The sequence below is a fragment of the Vipera berus genome (assembly GCF_964194415.1).
Source record: "Vipera berus genome assembly, chromosome: 5".
In the NCBI taxonomy this organism is placed as follows: Eukaryota; Metazoa; Chordata; class Lepidosauria; order Squamata; family Viperidae; genus Vipera; species Vipera berus.
The window spans coordinates 73,171,196-73,194,059 of NC_138207.1; the positions used below are offsets into that span (position 1 = coordinate 73,171,196).

The following is a 22,864-nucleotide window of genomic DNA, read 5'->3' on the forward strand; positions in this document are numbered from 1 at the left end:
CAAGGACCGAAATGCAAAGAAAGGATCTTTATATAAATGTGGGAATGAGGGGAGTTGAGGCATCCATAGAAAATGAAACATCAACTTATTGATGTTTATTTATTTAGATTTATATACCGCCCTGAGTCCTTCGGGAAAGGGCGGTATATAAATCTATATAAATCTAAATAAATAAATAAATAAATAAATTCCCCTCTCCCAAGATCTCTGCTCTTTCCTTCTCTTCCCCCGCGCCCCCCCCCCAAATTTCCGGGCACCGTTCAGGATGTGAAGAGTTAACCCACCACCAGGAGTCTCCGCTTCCCACGGAAGAGGCCAAGCGAGGTGCTGTTTCACTTGGAGTAAGTCCCAGAAAAGTGGAACAATTTGGTGTAAAACGTGTCAAAAGGCCCGGCGGTGCGGTGCGCCTCCGGGTGTCCAATTCCCAGAGAAGTGGAGTGGCTGGAGCAATTAATGCAAAGGGTTGTTGGACTAAATGAACTTTTTGAGTTGGCGCATTCTGGTGCGATCATTTAACACAGATTAAAGATGCACGAAATATGAAGGAAGAGACCCGGGCCGTATGCTTTCTTTCGTCACATTTCCGGCCGGCAGGTTTTCCCCCCTTCCTCTTTTAGGCGTTTATCTACCGAAGGACCCCGGAGAAGCAGATTTATAGGAGAGCTTCTTTCTATCTGGGCGAAAATTGCCCTTCGGATTTGGAGGTTGAGGATTTAAATTTGTTTCGTTTCAGACTTCACGCTACAATTAATTGTCCCTTGGACTGCGGGGATTTGAGGCTATTGCCCGACCATCTCTTGTCAAATGAGCACTGGAGGAGCCCGTTGCCCATTTTCGATTTTCTTTGTCCATTAAAAAAAAAGAGAGAAGATGCCTAATGTTAAGATTTGCTGTCTTCCCCAGTTCTGTTTGTGGAATAAGAGAATAGTCACCCCGTGCGTTTCCCCCCCACTTTCTGGACTCTTAACGCCAGCCTTAGTCCTTTTCGCTTTTTTTTTTCTTCCAGGGAGCAAAATCCCCCGGAATTGGGGAGGGGGGAAAAAATCGGTGTAAATAACAAGGACCAGGAAGACCAGATGGCCGAACCCGCCCCGTTTCAAGTATCTCCGCTGAAACGTGAGAAGGACGAGCTCCCGTTTCTCACCCGGCGCCAGGAAGGGACTTCTGCCTGCTAGGTCGCCTTCCTTCAGGCTTCCTGCCGCCTTTCCACTTGGATCGCCTTCTCCAGCCATCCCTCTCGAAGCCGAGGCCGCGACTCTGGGACACGAGTGAAGGGCAAAGGCGAACCCTGCTTTTCGGGGGGGGGGGAAGCCGTCTCTTCTCCTGCCGCGGCTGTCGGGATTATGGGGAGGCCTCGCGTTTGGCTGAGGTTCCCCCGCCCACCCACCCACCCGCCGGCGAGGAAGGGAAGTCTCTCCGACCGCGGATTTCTTGGCTTCTGCTCTCTGGAAGGAAAACAAAAAGCGGTGGCGGTCTTGGAAGGGAGGGTCGCCCGAGAGAGGCGCCTTGGAAGCGCCGAACGACTCTGCGCGGCGAGGCAGCCACAGCCTGCGCCGACGCCGAGGAGAAGCCGGCGACCTGGCCGCGTTCAGAGCCGAGCAGCCCCACCCAAAGCGCCACCCAGCCGAAGGCAGGCCCGGCTGCGGGGCCGGGGAGGGGAGTTGGGGAGTGTGTGTGGGGGGGTCGGTGAACGAAGAACGTGGCAGCTTTCGCAACGCAGGGTGGGTCCAGCCCCGACGGAGCCCGTTGGGTCCAGGCCGCGGTTCTTCCGCAACTTCTTTCCGGGCGGCGTTGCTCCTTCAGGGTGGGTCGCCCAGACAGAAGTCTACAGGCTGCGCGCTACGGAATGCGCGGTCGAACTTTCCAAGGGCGGCGGCGGCGGCGGCGGCTGCTTCTGCTTCCAATTCGCCTCCGGGCTTGGTAAAGCCCCCCCCGCCCCCCCCGCGATCGAAAGAGTGAACTCGTGCACCGCTTGCCGGCAAAGGACGTAGCTCGTCGACAGGTGGAAAGGGCGCGCGCGCGCGCGGGGAACAGAGTCTGTGCCCGCGTAACCGCCCTCAGCTGTGGAAAAACCGACTTCTGGGGAGAGCGTGGGCGAGACAGCCAGACGTACGGCTGCACAATCCTCCCTCCCACTCTCTCTCTCTCTCTCTCTCCCCACCCGCTGTATGGGTTGTTGCGGTCCTTACGTCACTCGCCGGCGAAGCCCGAGGCTGAGTTGTCTGGAAAGGCGCCCAAAAGCTCCCTCAACTGGGCCTTTTCTGGCGTCTGGAGCCTAACGCCACGCTGCTCGGCCCGGCCCGGCCCCTCTCTGGGCCTTCCCGCTCCTTGTTCCCACAGAAAAACGAGGCCCGCACGGAGGAGCGGGGGCTGCTTGCGAGCGGGGCCAAGGCGAAGGGGGGCGCCTTTTCCCGCCCTCCCGCGCGCGCGCCAGTCAGGGCCCAGGAGAAGCCGTGGCGCTGGCGCGTGTTTACCTTTGGCCACCCTAACCTTTTTTTCCTCCCCCCCCCTCGCTGACCTGCGGTTGAACCTGCGGTTTAACAGCGCTTCGCCAGTTCGAAGATTTGCTGCGTGTCTTCTTTTTTTTTTTTGCTGGTGGTGCGGATTCTTCCTCGCAGGCCGCCCCCCTCCCCCCCTCCCCGAACATAAATATAAATTCCTGTTTGTGAGGTGAACTGAAGGCCAAGGATTACTTTTAGGGGAAGAGAGCGAAGGCCGGGCCCGTTCCTCAGCACGGGAGAGGCTTAAGGCGGTGGCGAAGGGGCGCCCACCGACGGGATTGGCACCTCTCCTACGCTGGGGATTTGACCCCAAAAGCCACCGCTTGAGCCCAGCAAAAGACGGACATTGGCCAGGAGGAAAAAGTGGGGACTGCGGGCGGGCGGACGAGCGCCAAGTCGACTCCTTCCAAACTCAGTCGTCCTGGGGACTTACACTCCCAGATTTTAGCCCCCCTACTTTTACTTCTGTTTCTGCCTTCGAATCGGTGTCAATTCCTTGATAAGTCTCTGCATTTCCTTTGGCAAGATTTACAGAAGTGGTTTCGGGTAGTCTCCTTCCTAAGGGCTGGAGAGAGTGATGGGTCCAAGGTCACCCGGCTGGCTTTTGCCTCGGGCAGGACTAGAACCCACTCCCACTTTAACCACTACACTAGTCTTGTTCTCTAGTTTTAGGCGGTTATTTCCGGGGAGGGAGGGGGGCTGGGTGGTCACAAATTCTTGCCGATCAGGTGACGATATGCCTGTAGATCCGGATCTAATGGCTTCCGTACTCTCGTTTTCCCCAAGGCTCTCTCTCTTCCAAGAATGGGGATCGAGAGGCGATGCGTACGAATGCAGTAGGGAGGAACTGCTACCAAAACTGGGCCGACTCGATCTCAATGTGACAGCTATTTGGTTCGAAACCAGATCAAATCTGAAGCCAGGTGGAGCGGATCCCTACAGATATCTCCCTCCCATCAGAGCCATGAGGGGAAGAGAATTAACAATACCGATATAATTTTAATCGCATGCAGTTTATTATTGATTACTTCATTATTTGCATAGCCTCATCAGAAGGTTGCATAGATCGCTGAACCTCCAGAGACAACAAGCTTAGATTAGTCTCTGGAGAAGGAATGAAAACCTCCCATTGGTGTTGCTTAAAAAGTAGTCGTGGGCAAAACGGTAGAGAAGTCTTAACATTGATCATCTAATTTACAAAATCTCCACTCTGCAGGAGGTGTGGAAGGCTCTAATAGAACGGCTAAGGACCTTAGCAAAGTTCCCAGTTCAACAACATTCTTCCATCAAGTTGAGGTGTCAGGGAGAACAGCGAAACCAAATGGGCCTTGTGGCGCCAAAGTGAAATTAGATTAAGTCGCGAACGGTGTACGTCTTTAGATAACAGCAAGGCCGGAATTCTGCAAAATCCTCCTCGCTCCTCGTTTCATTTCCATGCCCGAAAAAGTATTGAGATAAATTGCATTTCTGCATATCATGCAGAACGCACAGGAGGAAAACCCGAGGGCAGGCAGGCGGTGAAGGTGACTTTAAATCCAAATAGTTTGACCCAAGGAAATTGCCAGCAGTTTAGCTGCCAGCAATGCTCAGGATTTTCACAGGTAATTATTATTCATGGAGGAATTTCGCAACTTCTCGAGTGGGGGGGGGGGGAAATACTTAAGAGGAATATAACTTTTTAAGAATGTGGACCAGCCAGGGATGGACTCTGATCGAGGAGATCCGGATCCTACAAACGTGATACTCATTGGGTGACTTTGGGGCAGTCCAGAACGCCGACGCTGGGAAACGAAGAGGGAATGGGGTTAGTAGGAAACCGGACCGAGCGCTGGTCAAGACTGTAATTGACGATTAGCGTCCAGTCGGTTTTATTATTTATTTATAAATGCCGGATCAGGTTCGCTCTTCCTTACATAACACGAGTCTTCGTTTTCTGCTGGGCTGCATCACAAGGGCTGGTAAAACGAAACGAAGCAATCGACTTTCCAGGAATTGGTTATTTTTAAGTACATAATTTGGAACTCCACGGTCTTCAACGTTTACTGTGCGAGAAAAGGCGTTGAGACAGCGCTTCGGTTGCTCAGCACGCTTAACCAATTCGGTGTAAAACGCCGAACGCTTTAAGCCTTTTTTTTAAAAAATCAAACCAGATCTTTATTGTGGTTCACAAACCAGCATAAATCTGTTGATTGATCGTGGCTCACCTGTTTTGCGAATAAACCTGGTTAGTTTATAGCGCGATAAATTTTGGATGCCCAGAAGAAAATTAATTTGCGTGAACAGAGTAAACTCGTTCGAGGTTCAAACTTGTCAACGAGATTAGGGGGGAAAAAATCTGTTACCGAGTTTTTCAGTTGCTGAAAAAAAGGTCTATTATGCTCAACCAGCTGAAATTCGGCTCAAACCCCACCCTCCACCCCCGCCTTGGGAGAAGCTGGTTCTCCTGGGAGGAATCGAAGCCGAACTCATGGGCCTTGAAACGAGACTGAAGGAACCCTAAAACAATCGTTGCAGCTCAAATTAGCTTTTCCTATACTGGTTGGGGATTATGGGTGCTGTAGTATCTGAAAGACCGATAGCTAAACTGCTATAAATCTCGGTTGACTTCAGTAGGCTGCCGCTTAAAACATGAAAAGCTGGGCGTCATCATAATGGGCTGCGCAGAAGCGGACAATTGTCGGAAAGGTTTTAAAGAAACCTTTAGGAATTTTACTTTTGAGTAAACGGGGAGCAGGAAGGGACCACCGCGCGGCGCTTGAATGGCCAGAATCACTTGCCTTTAATCGGGTGAAAAATCTGGTTGCTCCGCTGCTCAGCACAATCCTAAGGCACGTTTATTCAGAAGAAGCCCTGCACGGAGATTTTTCACCGAGTTATTATATTTCGGGAATAAGCTTTTAAGGCTGTGTGACCCGCATGCGTATTAACCTGGTTCACGCATCTCGCTTAACCCTAAGTCTACCATAACCGGCTGAGTTTTACACCCGCGCTAAGCCCAACCAAACCATGCCATAAAAACGTGTGAACCCAACCAGGTTAATAAGAGATTGCGGTCCGAATCGACGCTGCTAGCTTTACCCTGTTCTACTTGGATTGCCAGTCCCTCGTTTAGTCGCTCTTCCTATGGCTTGGTTTCTAGTTTCAAGGCACCGTCAGAAATCAGAGAGGGCAGACTCCTGGGTCGAAACACTCGAGGATGGCACGGCGAGGCCGAACCGGCGGATCCTGCGAGCAAACGCGCGAACGCACCGCCGCACCTGCTTCCCGCGCAGCCCCGAGCGAGATGCCCGATTTCCCCAGGTGTAAAGAGGACGGATTCCAGAACAGCCTGCTTGGGATCGGAGCTGTAAAGCTCCCTTTAATTCTTCAGAAGGAGTATCCACCCCGCCCCCCCGCCCCACCAAGGACCCAGATCCCGGAGCCAGGAGCTGGCCGCTCGGAGCTGTTAGCGGGTCCGAGTGAAAGGAGACCTCGCCCGCTTCGGGCCCGCGGTTTGGCGAAGGGGCGGGGGCGGGGACGGGAGGGCGCACCCCCTCGCCCACCCCCCCGCAAAGGCTTGAAGCCAGGGCAGGGCGGGGTCGAGGAAACGACGGGGCGGAGCTTGCTGGCCACCAGCAGCAATTAAAGCTGAACTTTGGATGAACTAATTGATCGTCCGGACCAAGGTAAAGTGGGCAGCGACCTGGGGGCGAGGATGGGTATAAAAGGGGTCCCCGAAGCGGGGCTTAGCCCTTGCGCTCCGTCGCTCGGCCAGAGGGAGAAGGCAGGTGCCCGCTGCTGCCGCCGCCGCCGCCTCCGCTCAAGCATGGGCTTCTCCCTTCTGCTGGCCAGCGCCGCGGGCACTCTGGTCCTGGTGCCGCTCTTGCTCTGCCTGGCCTCGGTGAAACTCTGGCACTTCTGCTGCCTGCGGGGCCGCGATCCCGCTTGCCCGCTGCCGCTGCCGCCGGGCACGATGGGGCTGCCTTTCCTGGGAGAAACTCTCCAGCTGGTGCTGCAGGTAAGGCGAGGAGGGCGGCAAGCGCCGCGCCTTCTTCCCCTTCGGCGGGGAGCGGGACCCGGATCCAAGCCCGCCCGGGCTCAACTCCGCCGCTCGCCCATCCGTTTTCCTTCCGCAGCGTCGGAAATTCCTGTCGATGAAGCGCCGGAGATACGGCCACATCTACAAGACGCACCTCTTCGGGAGGCCCACGGTGCGGGTGATGGGGGTGGAGAACGTGCGGCAGATCCTCTTGGGCGAACACCGGCTGGTGGCTGTGCACTGGCCGGCTTCGGTGCGCCTCATCCTGGGCGCCGGCTGCCTCTCCAGCCTGCACGACGGCCAGCACAAGCATCGCAAGAAGGTGAGCGAGCGGCTTGGAAAACGGATCTCCTTCCCTTCCGCGGCCAAGCAGCCCCCCCTGCTCCGTCCGGCGTTTTAGCACGTGGGAAAAGGAGGTCGGCCGCTAAGCGGAGGAAGGTTTGTCGCGGGAATCTGGGCTCCTAATTGTGAGAGAGGAGATGGATTTTTTTGTGTGCACGAACGTACGTATGAGTGTACGTACGTCTGGATGTGATTGTGGCGGGAAAACCAAAGGACCCGAGTCTCAAGATGAAAACCTTTACACTGAAGTCGAATGAAGTTTTAAGGAGGGCGGCTAAACCCCAGTTTTTATGTGTGCGACGCGTGTTTTAGTTTGTAAGTTTAGCCCAGGGGTAGGCAACCTCGGCTCTTTTATGACTCGTGGACTTCAACTCCCAGAATTCCTGAGCCAGCTTGGCTGGCTCAGGAATTCTGGGAGTTGAAGTCCACGAGTCATAAAAGAGCCGAGGTTGCCTACCCCTGGTTTAGCCAAAAGAAGAAAAAAAAAGCCCCGGTATTCAGCGGACGGGCCTGCTTCGGAGTAAACGGGCTGTAGGACGCGTTTTAAAAGGAGGAGGGAAGAAGGAAAGGGAAAAACTCAAAGGAGTATCTTAAAACGCATCTGGGGAAGGTCCTTCCCCATAAAACAGGCTCCAATAAAATGAATGGCGCCTCTGAGAACTCCTTTCCAGAAGCAACGGGGGGGGGGCAATCTAGAGGCCATAAAGAGGGGTTGGCGCCCCGACCCACCACACCTTAAGACTTCCTATGAAATCTCTTTCCCCCCCCCACACCCTTTCCAAACTATTTCCTTTCCTTTCAAGTGGTTGGAAGGTGTGCCCAAAAAAGGGGGGCAAACAGTCCATGTAATCGCTTTCTGCTCACTGGCAGTTGTAGAAGATTTGGAAGAGAAAAAAAAAGGAGGCTTTGCCTCCATATCTTGGCCACACTGACCTTCTCTGCCCTGGTTGAGGAAAATTGCTGAAGTTCTCCTCCTAGGTGTGTCAATTTTAAAGTAGCGGTTTCTTGGCTCTTGTTCCTTTTTTAGTCCATCTGGTGGTGCAATCTCATGTTTTTGAGATTTTTGTCCCATGGCAGATAAATTCTCCCAGGTTGGTTCTGAGAACTTTTATTAATCAACAGTTTAGTTGCACGAATATTGATTGCACAGATACATCATGCAGAAGATATTGTGAATATGGATCTTGCTTAAACCTTTTCAGTACATAGAGGCCACGAAGGAACAAAAAGCCTTTCTCCCTTGCAGCCAGTTTCACGTTGCAGTTTCAAGGTGTGTAAGATTTTATTGTCTGCTATCTTAAGGATGAGGTCAGTTGATCTTTGTGGGTGTGATCAGGAGTGTTGTCCCTGATAATGAAGTAGGAGTGGAGTAAGGACTAGCAAGGGGGGGGGGACAGTTTTTATGCTGGTTTTATCCTAAACTGTCTCAGGAATGAATGGATAAATTGTCCTTATTTGCATACATATCTCCTGGCAACATGTTTTCCATAATGTCCTTGTTATATTACCTTCAACTCATCCCCAATTCATATCTAAAGTCACTTGTTGATGTTTGGATTTTAAAGTGGCTTACTGCATCTCATCCCAAATGCAATTTTTGTGATTGATTCTATCTGGCATGCTTTGCTGATAGGTACGTTTGGTTGAGGGTATTGTCAGAGCTTGGGTCCTGTCTAGCTCCTATTCTGTTTGTTTGTTTGTTTGTTTGTTTATTTATTTATTTATTTATTTATTTATTTATTTATTTATTTATTTATTTATTTATTTATTAGATATCTATACCGCCCTATTCCCGAAGGACTCAGGGCGGTTTACAGGGCAAAGTTAAAAACAGTTAAAACAGTACAAAGGTTAAGATAAAGTTAAAATTAAAATAGGATTAAATAACAATAGCCCAAATTTAAAATTTAAATTTGAAGTTTAAAAATTTAAAACCCCTCAGTCCAGGCCAGATAAATCAAGCAAACAGGTTTTTAGGTCCTGGCGAAACGAATGAAGGTCGGGGGGGGGGGGGCGGTCCGGAGTTCCACAGGCAGGTCATTCCACAGGGCAGGCGCGCCCACAGAGAACGACCTCCCCCTGGGGATCACGCTTCCTCCCTCTTCCTACTTACTAGGCGCTGATGTCCATGTCTATTTTGGCTTAAAAGGGCCCATCTCTCAAAATAACCAACTTAAATGAACCCCATGATACCATAGGGAGAGTGATTGGTAAGTTCTTTTCCCCATTGGTAGGGGAAACGAAGAAATCCACCAATCCCTCTTCTTAATTTGATCTGCAAAAGGGGGGGGAGGTATGTGAGAAGGTATATAAGAAATAGCACCATTTGCGAGCCTAATTTCCTTGGCAGAACAGAGATTGGGAATTTTGTGTGTGTGTGTGTGTGTGTGTAGGAGGAACAATTCAATTTATGTTGGATTTTTTTTTCTTGGCTCGAGTAGTAGAAGATAGCATTTTAGCTCAGTTTTGAGGAAGAGTCCTCACCCATGGGAAAGATCCCACCTCCCAGAACCTAAGATCACCAATGAAGTTGTGTGATAAGCAAATATGTTTGGATTCTGAGTTCAGAAATGATTGAACTGAACTGAATTCCCTATGAAAAGCCAAATCCATCATAGCTACTCTTAAGCTATTGGGATCATTTAGAAAAATCAATTATTTAGCCCAAAACAAGCAACTGCTCTTTGGGACATTAAATGATTCCCTTAAAAAGGACAACATGTTATTATTGCTTTTAGTTCCTGAAGTCACCTAAGGTTCCTTAGACATCTGGTTTTATCCTTACTGCGTTGATTTGGGAAAAGCCTACTTGAGTTCAGCTGGATTTTCATTTCACTATGTGAACTCAGGGCTGTAATCTCATTGTTCAAGCCATTGGGATTCTGAAGGTGCATTCAGCTGTTTTTTCTCTAACCACACTGAAGCTTTTACTGCCTCTTTAAGAAACATGTTAAATGATTAAATTGGCCCAACTTTAGAAAACGAAAGACAACCACATACCATTCATCCCATGGAGACTTTGGATAGGTTTAATAATTCAGCTGTAGCCTCCAAACTTTCACCAAACTGAGGCTAATAATAATAATAATAATAATAATAATAATAATAATAATAATAATAATAATAATAATAATAATAATAAATTAATAATTAATAATAATAATACCACCACCACCACCTCCTTTTTCCATTTCAGGTCATCATGAAAGCTTTCTCCCGGGAAGCCTTGGAGCATTACACCCCAGTCATCCAGGAGGAGGTGTGTGCTTGCTTGAAGCGATGGCTCTTGGTTAGTTCTGCTAGCAGCTCTTGCATATGGGTTTACCCCGAAGTGAAGCGCCTCATGTTCCGGATTGCCATGCGCATTCTACTGGGATTCCAGCCCAGTCAGGCAGGCTCCAAGAGCGAGCAGCACCTGGTGGACACCTTTGAAGAGATGATCCGCAACCTTTTCTCCCTGCCAATTTATGTACCTTTCAGTGGCTTATACAAGGTAAAGCTGTGAGGTTTGGCTCTCTTTATAAACTTAGGGGATGGGATAGAACTACCGTAGCCAAGGGTGCCTAACATTGGCCCTTTGATGACTCATGGACTTCAACTCCCAGAATTCCCCAGCCAGCTGGGAATTGAAGTTCACAAGTCTTAAAAGTTGCCAAAGTTGCTTTAGGGGAAAAGCTGTGTTTCTCAGATCATGAACACAGTCCTGTGTTAAAGACTCAAGCAATCCTGCTCTGTTTCCAGGGTTTGAAAGCACGGAATGTCATCCATGCCAAAATCGAAGAGATCATTCGAGTGAAATTGGCTGAGAAGGAGCCCTCCAATGGTTACAAAGATGTGTTGCAGATGTTGATAGAGCACAGCCAAAGCAGAGGAGAACAGCTCAACATGGAGGTGAGTCTTTCAGCACCTGTCTGGAAAGTCCAACTCTTTGAAGTGGCTGATGACTGTTCTGTGTAGTTTCTCCTTTTGGTCAAACAGGAAAAGATGTGTGGCTGGCACTGAGTTGGAGGGAAATCATTTTGTATTCTATCTTCAGGATATCTGCTAATTATAAATTAGGCTGAAGGAGAATATAGCTGTCATGGCTGCACAACAGAGCCCAAAGTAATGGAGACTTAAGTTCCTCCAGGAATAGAAATTCCACAGTAGGCTTGAGATCCAGAAAACTTATATTTGGTTGTGGGTGGGAAAATTAATTAGAAAGATACATTCCTTTTTTGGAGCATCATGTAACATTTTCTCTCTATTCCTGTAATTGTAAAAGCCATACCCGCTGATCTGTTGCCTTACGCGCATCTGGCAATGCTAGTTCCCCATCAGATGACTGGATGTATGTATGTATTTCCAGAGGTCTCATCCCGAAGCAGATGTAGATGTTTGTTTCTTTGTTTTCAAAAACGGTGTTTTCTCCAGGTTCACTTCAATGCTTTGAAATAACTCTTATCCTGACTAAAGTCCAGAAGACGGAGTTGCTTGTCTTCTGATGGGCTTTTTCCACTAAGTGCAATCCTGGAAACTTAACTCCTTGCTATGTGCCAAGGTTTTCAGCATGCAGAGATCCTAGATTTTTCTTGCTCTCTTGTTTTTCTTCACCTTTGTGCTGATGTTCACTCGGTGATCATCTGGACATTTTCTCAGAAACAAGCCCTATATAACTTGCATTCTTTCTAATTTAGTATTTATAGGATACAACGGTTCCCAGTCTGAAAAGGATTATAATCTGACATTGCTTTCAGTTGCTTGAATGCAGTTTAAATTCATTGCTTAGAGCTGTGGGAGGATGGGAAATGAGTGAATAGTAACCAACCCTGTTTTAACTTTATTATTTCAACACAGATTCATGGCTGGTTATGATTCAGTGACCATGAGCCCAGCTTAATTTTCTATGGCAGGGGTCTTCAAACTTGGCCCTTTTTATGACTTGTGGACTTCAACTCCCAGAATTCCTCAGTCCACAAGTCATAAAAAGGGCCAGGTTTGAAGACCCCTGGTCTATGGGGTCAATTAACCATGGAAAACCCCCACCCTTCTATGAAAAAGTAAGTCCATGGTCCTGAAATGTTTGCAATTATATTAAAAGACATGGAAGTTTTGGAAGATGTGCTTCCCAATCCATAGGAGCACTTAAGGAATACCGATTGAGTGTTTTGTTATGTCAGGTTCACTGATGAGAACTCTTGGAGAAACGTGGAGAGGGGAGCAAGCTAGGGACAAACTTCAGTTCCCCTAGTGCAGGGGTAGGCAACCTTGGCTCTTTTATGACTCGTGGACTTCAACTCCCAGAATTCCTGAGTCAGCATAGCTGACTCAGGAATTCTGGGAGTTGAAGTCCACGAGTCATAAAAGAGCCAAGGTTGCCTACCCCTGCCCTAGTGATACCTATTTCTAAACTTCAGTGAAAAATGTAGGTATAAACTGTCCCATTATAGAGCTCGTGTAGGAACTCAGGTGACCAAACAGACTTTGGGTCAAAAGAATTACTTGGACAATACATTAAAAAAGGAAGCTATTTTTGCAAGTGCTTCATTTCCATCAAGGACCATATAATCTTCAATGATAATTTCTGTACCTCTTTGTTGACCCAACCTTATCCCATCCCTGCCTCCTACATTCCCAGTATCTTTAATGGAATTGCCGTTCAATTGCGCTCCATTACATTCACATTTTCCTTGTTCCATTCCTGCTCTGGCAAACAGATCGTGGCCTTTCTACTTTCAAATGACCATTGGTTTATCCAAACATCTTCATGATTGGCCAATTTTTCTTGGGCTGCTTTCCAACCCCCTCTAATCTCTACTATCTTCACGTCCATTTTTACAATCCTGCTCTTAGCCTTTACATATTGCAAGCGTGATTCTCTGACTATGAAACTGCCTTCTGCTCTGTGCATTCAGTTGAAGGCCAAGGAGATGTGAAGATCTAAACCAGATTAGGGCCATCATATTGGGAGGGAAAAAAAATCCCCAATGGAATTCTTTCTCTCATCCCCCACTGCTATTCACAATGAGGATTCCTAAGTAAGGTCAGGATTGGCCCAAGAGATTTTATTGCCTTAGATAAAGGATAAGGCAGCCTTCAATTCTTCAGCTTGACTTGGACATAGTTTTCCACCATAACTGAGGGCAGAAAGTTAATTTAGAACAAAGTAATCTTTTAGATTTGTTAGACTGCAATTCATTTTTAAGTGGTGAGCTTGTCCCTGACTTCGGTAATTTTCTCACTACCAAGTCCTCTCTTTCCTCTCCTAGTGAAGAACCATGGGGAACAATGTTTGTGTGTGTGTGTGTGTGTATGTGTGTGTGAGAGAGAATATCACATACACATTTATCATTCTCCAGAAAATTAGCATACATATATGTATACATATACCGATACACGTTTACAAGAGAGACTCTTATTATTTATTTATATTATTATTTGTTCTTACAACAACCATCCCGTTGTAAGAATTGATTATTATGGGATAGTGCAACTATTTGGCTGTAGTATGCTGTATGTAGGAAAACCAGACTGATACTATTAGTCCTTAGACATAGGTGGATCATTCGTCACAGAAAGAACCACTGCTACTACTGCTAAGCTTGTAAGCCGCCCTGAGTCTTCGGAGAAGGGCGGGATATAAATGGAATTAAAATAAAAAAATAAAAAAAACCAGCATATAATTTAATGGGAGTGCAGGCTATTAGTTTTCATTTTTTTTCTTTTGGAGTTCCTGTTTCTAAAGCTTTTATTTATTTATTTTATTTTATTTTATTATATTTATATACCGCCCTTTCCCGAAGGACTCAGGGCGGTTTACAGGGTGATTAAAACAAAAAAATAGAAAAGTTAAAAACAGTTAAAAAAAATTATATCCATCCCTGAACAAATAAAACCCCAGTTAAAATTAAAATTAAAATTCAAAATTCTCAGCCTGGGCCAGAGAGCTCGAAGAGCCAGGTCTTCAGGTCCCGGCGGAATGAACGGAGGTCGGGGGGCAGTCCTAAGCTCCACTGGCAGCTGGTTCCAAAGGGCAGTCGTACCCACTGAGAAGGCCCCTATCCCTGGGTGTTGTCTGCCAGCAATCTCTTACCGGCGGTACCCTGAGAAGACCCTCCCTGTGGGAGCTCACTGGACGAAGGGAGCTTGATGCCGGCAGCAGGTGTTCCCTTAGAAAATCCGGACCCAAGCCATTTAGGGCTTTATAGGTCATCACCAGCACCTTGAATCTCACCCAGAGGGCAACCGGGAGCCAATGCAGCTCGCGGAGTAGAGGTGTTACATGGGAGTATCGGGAAACCCCCATCACAACTCGCGCAGCCGCATTCTGCACCAGCTGAAGCACCAAGGACCAGTTCCCTGGAAGAGAGGTTTTTCCGCAGACTGGAGGGTGCATGGTTTTGTGTGCCGCCTGCATCCTGCAGATGTGGCTTTGCTTGTTTGTGTGGACCAGTTGCTGGCAGGCCAGGGGCCATTACTGGTCCACAGACTGGGGGTTGGGGACTCCTGCTCTAAACCACATTCTCTTTAAGGGATCCCAAGGGATATAGGTAATAATTAGGCATATCTATCTCGCCTTCATTTTTTAAACTAGCAATTGCAAATGTGGAGGTATATAAGAGAATGCAGGAAATGGGTTGCAGGGAAAAATGTCCTTATTTGTGGCTCGTTCCTATAAACAAAGGTACAGATAGTCTTCAACTTACAACAGTTCATTTAGTGACCAGTCAAAATTACAGCAGGACTGAGAAAAGTGACTTATGACCATTTTTCACATGACCCTTGTAGCGTCCCCATGGTCACATGATCAAAATTCGGACGCTTGGCAAGTAGTTCATAATTACGACCATTGCAGTGTTCCCGGGGTCACGTGATCCCTTTTTGCAACCTTCTGACAAGCAAAGTCAATGGGAAAACCAGATTCATTTAACCGTTTTACTCATTTTAACAACTGCAGCGATTCACTTAACATAATGGGGCAAGAGAAGTCCTAAAATGGGGCAATACATTAAAAGGTCCACTAGCATTATGAATCTTCCAACCAAGCAGCATTTTTACATGCAGACTTTTAGGTATGACTCTCTTGCCCAAAGAACTGGACGCGTAAGTATCTTGTCGTGCAAAATACAATCTGATCACTTTCTTTGTTTCCTTCCTCTCAAGGAGCTAAAGGAATCTGCAACCGAACTTCTCTTTGGCGGGCATGAGACCACAGCTAGTGCAGCCACATCTCTGATTACCTACCTCAGCCTTCACCCTAAAGTGTTACAAAAAGTGAGGAAGGAATTGCAAGAGAAGGTGGGTCTTGCTTTCAAGGTCTACTCTAGGCAAAAAAGCTTGGACAGGGCATGAAGCAGAATGACCCAGCCCTCAAAAAGCACAGATCCGGGGATCTGTAGCCTTTTAATTTGATTTTAATCATGGACTGAATCAGGCCAGATATTATTTATCAAAGGTGACTACATATATATATATATGGTCGGGTTTTTCCCCACACCTTCAATTCTACGTGGGAAAAAACCCGAATGACCAAAGATTATATATATATATATATATATATATATATATATATATATATATATATATATATATATATATATATATATATATATATATATATATATATATATATATATATATATATATATATATATATATATATATATATATATATATATATATATATATATATATATATATATATATATATATGCATATATATATATATACATATACATATACATATGTATGCATATATATATATATACATATACATATATATATATACATATACATATACATATATATATATACATATATATATACATATATGTTTCAAATGTTAACTATTTAGATTACCTTGCTAGGCCCCAAACATGGGGCAAATCTTTATTTCCTGTTTTCAGCCTATCTTGAAGGCTATCAAACAGGCAGTAGTCACACCGGACAATTCATATATTTGTGTAAATTACTAACAAAGAAGGGTATAGCTGACTGATGACGACTAAGGAGTCAGAAATGCATCTCAGTTTCCCTTTAATTCTTTGTTAGTAATTTACACAAATATACATATATATATATATATATACATATATATACATATACATATACATATACATATACATATACATATATACATACACAGGTTTTATTGATTTTTTAATATTTACAAATACATGTATTTGTGAAACACTCCGTAAGTAACACCAGCTGCCTGCAATTAGTGCAGGTTCCCATCCCACCAGGCTCAAGGTTGACTCAGCCTTCCATCCTTCCGAGGTAGGTAAAATGAGGACCCAGATTGTTGGGGGCAATTAAGCTGACTTTGTAATAATGCCGCTTGGGGGTGTGTGAAAGCCCTAATAAGCAGGCATATACATAGAATGAAGGCTACTGCTAAGCTTGTAAGCCGCCCTGAGTCTTCGGAGAAGGGCGGGATATAAATGGAATTAAAAAAAAAAAAAGAAATAGCCAATTGTAAATAGTTCATATCACATCAACAGAGATGCCCTCTCTAATTCCCTTAGTTATTACATAGTCAAAATATGCAAGTTAGTACATTTCTAGTTTTAACCTAGTCCAGGGGTAGGCAACCTCGGCTCTTTTTTGATTCATGGACTTCAACTCCCAGAATTCCTGAGTCAGCGCAGCTGACTCAGGAATTCTGGGAGTTGAAGTCCATGAGTCATAAAAGAGCCGAGGTTGCCTACCCCTGACCTAGTCAATCAACAAAATTTAAAATATATTCTCGGTAATACATATCAATATCCTGTTTTTAAATTTTATCTAATTGCAATAAGATATTCTAGAATAGCCTATAGTACATAGGAAAAAGCTTAATTTTTGGGTAACCCACCATTCCCTATTTCAATAAAGAATAATTCTTTTGTCTACAAAACTTATATTGTTCATTACAAAGCATTCTTATGTTTTACCATTAAAGTCTAATTTTCATCTTAACAAATCACCAGTTATTAGAAATATATTTTTTGCCTTAACCGTTCAACAATTATTAAAATACTATTTTTATATATAAAATGCTAGATTCTATACTATAGTTCAAAAGTAACCACTAAATATTCTATAAATCGTCTTGACCGTAGATCAATTATTAAAATACTATCTTTTGATATGTCATTCCAAGTTCTATAATATAGTTCGAAGTTATATTCTAAAAGCTTACTTTTGTTTTCCTTTACAGATCTAAAAGCTAAATGTAAAATCAGTTATATTTTTTAGAGATTCCCCTTAATCCATAGAAAAATATTTTTATAGTCTTATCTTTAGGAATCCCAAAAGAGAAACAAGTTCAGTTTTTTAAATCTAATTCTTGCCTTCCTTTTGTACCAATCATGCTTCCCTCTTAGCATCTTTAAAATCTCAGATGTATCTTCCTTCCTCGGCCAATAAAAAGATGACTACTTTTTATTGGCCGAGGGTCACAGTTAAGCCTTTAGAGGGTTGCAAGTTGATTACGATCATGTGGCATGTGGAGTGGAATTTGAGGTTTCTTTGTGCTTTCAAAAATATAACCTGCCCATATTTAGGGCTTACAATTACAAAAAAAAAATGAAGTCAGTTTTCATCAAAATAATCAGTGGGGCCTCTGTAGTCGACAGGAAGTCCTTAGCATGGACTATGTGTATGCATACAAATATATTCAAAGGTGTTTTTTTTTTACTAAATAGATGGCTTAATCCCACAATATAGTTATAAGCAATACAGTAACCTATGCAATTTATATGGAATCTTTCGCTCTGTTTTCAAATTATGCAAAATAGCATCTCTAGTCTCTTGGATGTGTACGTAGCTCTGCGGTATTCCAGGAAACCCAATGAGAAATCATCTCCACTTGTGAAGAAAAATGCAATTCAGCAGGAAGGCTGAAGCAAAGAAAGAAAAAAAAGTAAATCAAACTAGATTCGTGCACAGAAAATACTGGTGATGTTTTGGTTTTAGCCTGCGAGGGGTTTCTTCCTCCACGAATAACTTCTCTGAGAGATGCTGCATATTTTTGGAATTCCTATTAGCAGTGCTTTTTTTGTATAAGAAAAAGGTGCCGGAACTCACACATGTCATACAACCTGCCTTGCCTACCCTACAAGGTTCCATCCAAAAAAGGTGCCGGAACTCCGTTCTGAGCGTTCTATGAGAAAAAAAGCCCTGCCTATTAGTCAAATCAGTCTCTGCTTTCCATCTGTTCTAATATTTGTCATGACGTATCCTCTGCTTCTAGGGATTATTGGGCAATTGCAGCCAAGAGAAGCTTTTGGGAATGGAGGTGCTGGAGCAGCTGAAATACACTGGCTGTGTTGTCAAAGAGACCCTCCGACTCAGCCCGCCAGTTCCAGGAGGGTTCAGGGTGGCCCTCAAAACTTTTGAGCTCAATGTAAGTAGGAGATCGCGAAGCTTGTGACTTCCTAAATGCATCCCTTGTGCAAGGCTGGTGATTTTCAGAAGGACTTTTACATTTTAAAAATATATTTTAATACTTCTAGGTCTGAAATATTTTATGTACGGAACAGCTTGTTTGGCTGATCCACGGCCTGAATCGAGAGATGGTGTTTGGGATGTTTCAGCTCGTGCATGGAATGAAAGGGGACCCTTTTGTGGTCCAGGAGTGGATTTGCTCTGGGAAGAAGTGACTGGGTCAGAGGAAGTGGGAATAAGCATTGGGCTGCTAATAAAAACAGCTTAGGTGAGGAAAGACACCGGGAAAATTTAGGGCTGCAGCCTGTTGAAAGGAAAGAAGGAAATGCACAGTGTTCTGGCCATATATATATAGTACTTGTTCAGATTTTGTTGTGCCTCAACAGTCTGAATTGAATTTATGTTTCAGTTGTGCTGAACCATGGCTGATCTGAAACGGTTCAGCCAAATTTCCAGGGCACAAAATTAAACAACGTTCATCTGTTTCGTGCACACCTGTATTGCTTAGGCACTAGCTAAAAATGTTAACTAACCTGAATGTATCATTATATCACAAAGACAAGAAGAGATAGCCCGTTGGGCAACAAATGCCTCTTGCCACTATAATAAAAATAAATGTTCAAAGACGTCCTTCCTCCTACAGTCCATTGTGCAATGGTGTAGGGCAGGGCTTTTCAGCCAGTGGTATGGGTACCACCTGTGGTACATTGGCACCTGACAAGTGGTACGCGACCATCCTAAAAAAGTGGTAGCGGGGGAGGGGAATGAGCTGAGCCAGTGGCAGCACGGCAAAAGCCTGATTGAGAGATGGCTGGAGCTGCAGGGCTGTCAGGGATCAGCGGAAGCACCAGGATCAGCGCCAGGATCCAGCTGGAGCTTGGTGCTGATCCTGGCGCTTCTGCTGAGCCCAGAAGAAGCATCGATTAGCTAGAATGTTGCAGCATCTTCAAGGTGATTTACATTCAGATGCTTGGCAACTGATTCATATTTATGATGGTCACAGTGTCCCAGGGTCATGTGAAGTGACCAAAACCTGCTGCAACCACCCAGCAGAGGGGGGGAAATAAAAACCAAACACCCCCCCACCCCTGCTGCCAATCCTTAACTGAAATGGTCACAACAATGAAAACCTCAGACAGGAGGAAGAGCGCCGCCGGGCGGGCAGGCAGGTGTCTTGCTCGGCTGTGGCTTGGGGGGCACTTTTTTCAGTGCCATTGTAACTTCGAACAGTCACTAAGCAAAATGTTGTAAGTCGAGGACTAGCTGCATGTCATCACTTTTTTCCTTTTTTTTTTTGGTCATCCAAGTTTTTGACACCTTGCTAGGTGACTGGTGGTACTCTGATGTTGCCATATCCTAAAAGTGGTACAATGGGTGAAAAGGTTGAAAAGCCCTGGTGTAGGGCAGCTGTTGAAAAGAAATTTTCCTATTCTGGTGGCAAGTGCCAGTTTTGACAGAGGGTAGTTTGGGTATTATCATGGCTTGTGATCCTTGTGGAATTAAATGAAGGGACAACCCTAACCCTGTACTAAATATTTCTTGGGGATTTCAAAAATCTACTTCACCAATGGAAAGCAATAGAAATATTCAAGAAAATCCTATTTATTGTGTTGTAATGAATACACAGACACACTGAGTAGGCTTTAGAATGTTTTCTTCTTCTTTAAACTTTCTTCTCCACTGGTTTGATATCTTGTAGGGTTCCATAATTTGTTTCACTGTGTTAGAATAAATTTCTGCATTGGCAATCCATTGACTGATGAAGAATAGACAAATAGCTGGCTTAATGAGGTGTTAGCATTATGTATAATTAAACACACACACACATACACAAATGCATGTTGGATAGGGTATCACCTCCTACTGATCCAGGAATTCGCCTCTGAGCAGATTACTTGTATTTGGTAGTTCCTAAATGCTTGTTGTATGTGCCTAGGAAGGGATACTTGAAATTATGTCTATCTCTCAAAAAGTAATCCGAAGAATAGCCACACAAAGAAGCTTGGTTCTCTGCATGGGTCATGCTTGGTGGGTTAGAGTATAGCCTGGAGACTTAGGAATTTCTTCTCCAATGCCTTTGTGGTAAAGTACATTACAGCTCAAAATGGCCACCTTTCTATGTGACTCTAGTAATTGCAATCATCTCAACCTGGCGCCCTCTTTCTATGTTGAAATTGCAGTTTTGGGAATCCCTCAGTCAACATGGCCTTCAGCCAAGCTGCAGAAGGCTGTTGTACATCATACTTGCTAACAGTAATCACTGAATGTCAGTCTTTGCCCCACTGACCTTCCTTCCATGAGCGCAGGGGTCAGTAACCTGGGTAAGCTTCAAGCTTTGCAAAAGTGTAAGGCATTGGGGAAATAAAATGTCAGAATTACCTGAGCTGCAATATTTAGATAATTAGTTCAATAGAATTGCCCTCTTCTTGCAGATAAATTATCTTTATAATGGTTCTTTCAACTACTTGTTGTTCAATTATTCATATGCTCTTAGGAAGCATTAATGGACAGGTGATAAAGTGGCTGGTTATATGAAGCAAATGCATCTAACGCTGGCCTGTCTCATTATTTGTCTGTTTCTCATAGGGATACCAGATTCCAAAAGGCTGGAATGTTATATATAGCATCAGTGACACCCACAGCGGAGCCGAGCTTTTCACCAACAAGGAAGAATTCAACCCTGACCGTTTCATGGCTCCTTTCCCAGAAGACGTGTCACGATTTAGTTTCATCCCTTTCGGAGGAGGCTTGAGAAGCTGTGTGGGCAAAGAGTTTGCCAAACTTCTTCTCAAAATCTTCACAGTAGAGTTGGCCCGGAACTGTGATTGGCAGCTTTTAAATGGACCTCCAATAATGAAGACCGGCCCAACTGTTTATCCAGCAGACAATCTCCCTACAAAATTTACCACTTTTAAAGGTTGAGACTAATTCCATTTAAAGCTCGCACACCGGCTTTTTATAATGTCTTGAGTTCAATGTTGTATAATTAACTTTATAAACTTTATAACTTTATTTATAAAGTGTTCTTTTAAAAATGTTTCTTATATTAAACTTAGGTGGGTTTTTTTTTAAGCAAGCGTTATAATTGCGGATCCTTGGGGTTCATAACTGGATAATTTTATTTCTATAGTAATAAAGTTTTATTTAAGAAACCTGTTCACAACTTTTTAAAGCAATTATAGGGAAATATTGGAGAAACTATGCACCAGCAGGGTTCTGAAGACTGATATTTATCACATTTAAAGACCGTTGCAATTATGAAGTCTCAGAGCATGTCAAAAGACAAAAATCACACAAACATTTAAAGACACAGTTAAAATTAAACCTGAACCCAGCAACCCAGTGCAGTATCATAGCCCAGAAGACTCCATTGTGAACTGCTTATGCGGAGCGGTCCACAAGGGACTCAACTGGGTCTCCCCTGGGAGATTGTTCCCAAGCTACCTCTGAGAACTGGTGCTGCTTGACTCTCAGGCCCCCTTTACCTCCACAAAGCGAAGAAACTGCTAGCAACTTCTGGGGATAGATAGGACTGGCTGGGCTTATTCTAGCGAGAAATACGGTCCTGCGGATAACTGCAATAAGCCACTTGGGGCTCTATAGATTAGCAAATTGCCACCCCAAAGCTTACTAATAACCACTAAAGGACCAACAGTAAAGGTAGTTGTTCCCACTGGCAGACTAGTGCACGGCTCAGGGCATTTCAAACCAACCGCAATGTCCAAAAGGTCTTTGAAGACAAGTCCATATGGAGCAGGTTTCAGTTATCTGACAAAGGCATGAGTTACTCTACCAAGGTCCTCTTTCCCCAGGCTGTATCACAGCCGATGCACAAGTACTATTAGGGAAAGTGCTCCTGGTTATGACCTCCATATGTAGTCGTTGACTTGCAACCATTTATTTAGCAATGGTTCAGTGGCACTGAAAATAGTGACTTATAAGAGGTCTTCACACTTAGGCCATCACAACATCTCCATGGTCACGTGATCAAAATTGGGAGTATTTGGTAACCAGCATGTATTTATGACGTCTGCAGCGTCATGGGGTCATGCGAAAGCCATCGGTGATCTTCCCAACTGGATTTGGACAAGCAAAATCAATGAGGGAAGCTGGATTCACTTGACTGCATGATTCACTTAGCAGCTAACAGTGATCTGCTTATCAACCTTGGCAAAAACAAAGGTCATAAAATTGGTTGTGACTCATTGCTCAGCAGTGACAATTATGCTCTCAGTTGTGGTTATAAGTCAAGATGCGGCACATCCAGAAGGCTGCTCAAATTACTGATCTCTTTTAATCAGGGATCATGCCACTCTACCTAACTCTGACTTGCTTGGATTCAATTTAAGAGTGGATTGTCCCACCCAGACCTTTATAGCTTCCAAGTACTGAAACAGGACTTTAAGGGCATCACCAGTCTGGCCTGGGGCTGCGATGTATCATCTGCATGTTATAATATGAAACCTGAAAACGATTCATACCATGCCTACAATCCCCAACTTCTGCAGGTGGCCCAGAAGGGTGCCATATTGCACATCAATGAGAGGTCTAACAGGGTCAGGAAAAGGTTTCCTTCCCTGCCCAGGTCCTGCCC

General features: G+C 44.9%; 1 protein-coding gene across 1 annotated transcript; it reads left to right on the plus strand.

Annotated features, from left to right (window-relative positions):
* Window positions 1-6,306: 6,306 nt before the first annotated feature.
* CYP26A1 (cytochrome P450 family 26 subfamily A member 1) lies at window positions 6,307-21,192 on the plus strand (the record flags this gene model as incomplete). Its single annotated transcript, XM_081328592.1, has 7 exons — window positions 6,307-6,498; window positions 6,617-6,841; window positions 10,058-10,354; window positions 10,603-10,752; window positions 15,004-15,138; window positions 18,077-18,229; window positions 20,857-21,192. The coding sequence occupies 7 exons, from the start codon at window positions 6,307-6,309 to the stop codon at window positions 21,190-21,192; spliced, it is 1,488 nt and encodes a 495-aa protein (XP_081184718.1).
* Between the last annotated feature and the right edge of the window lie 1,672 nt (window positions 21,193-22,864).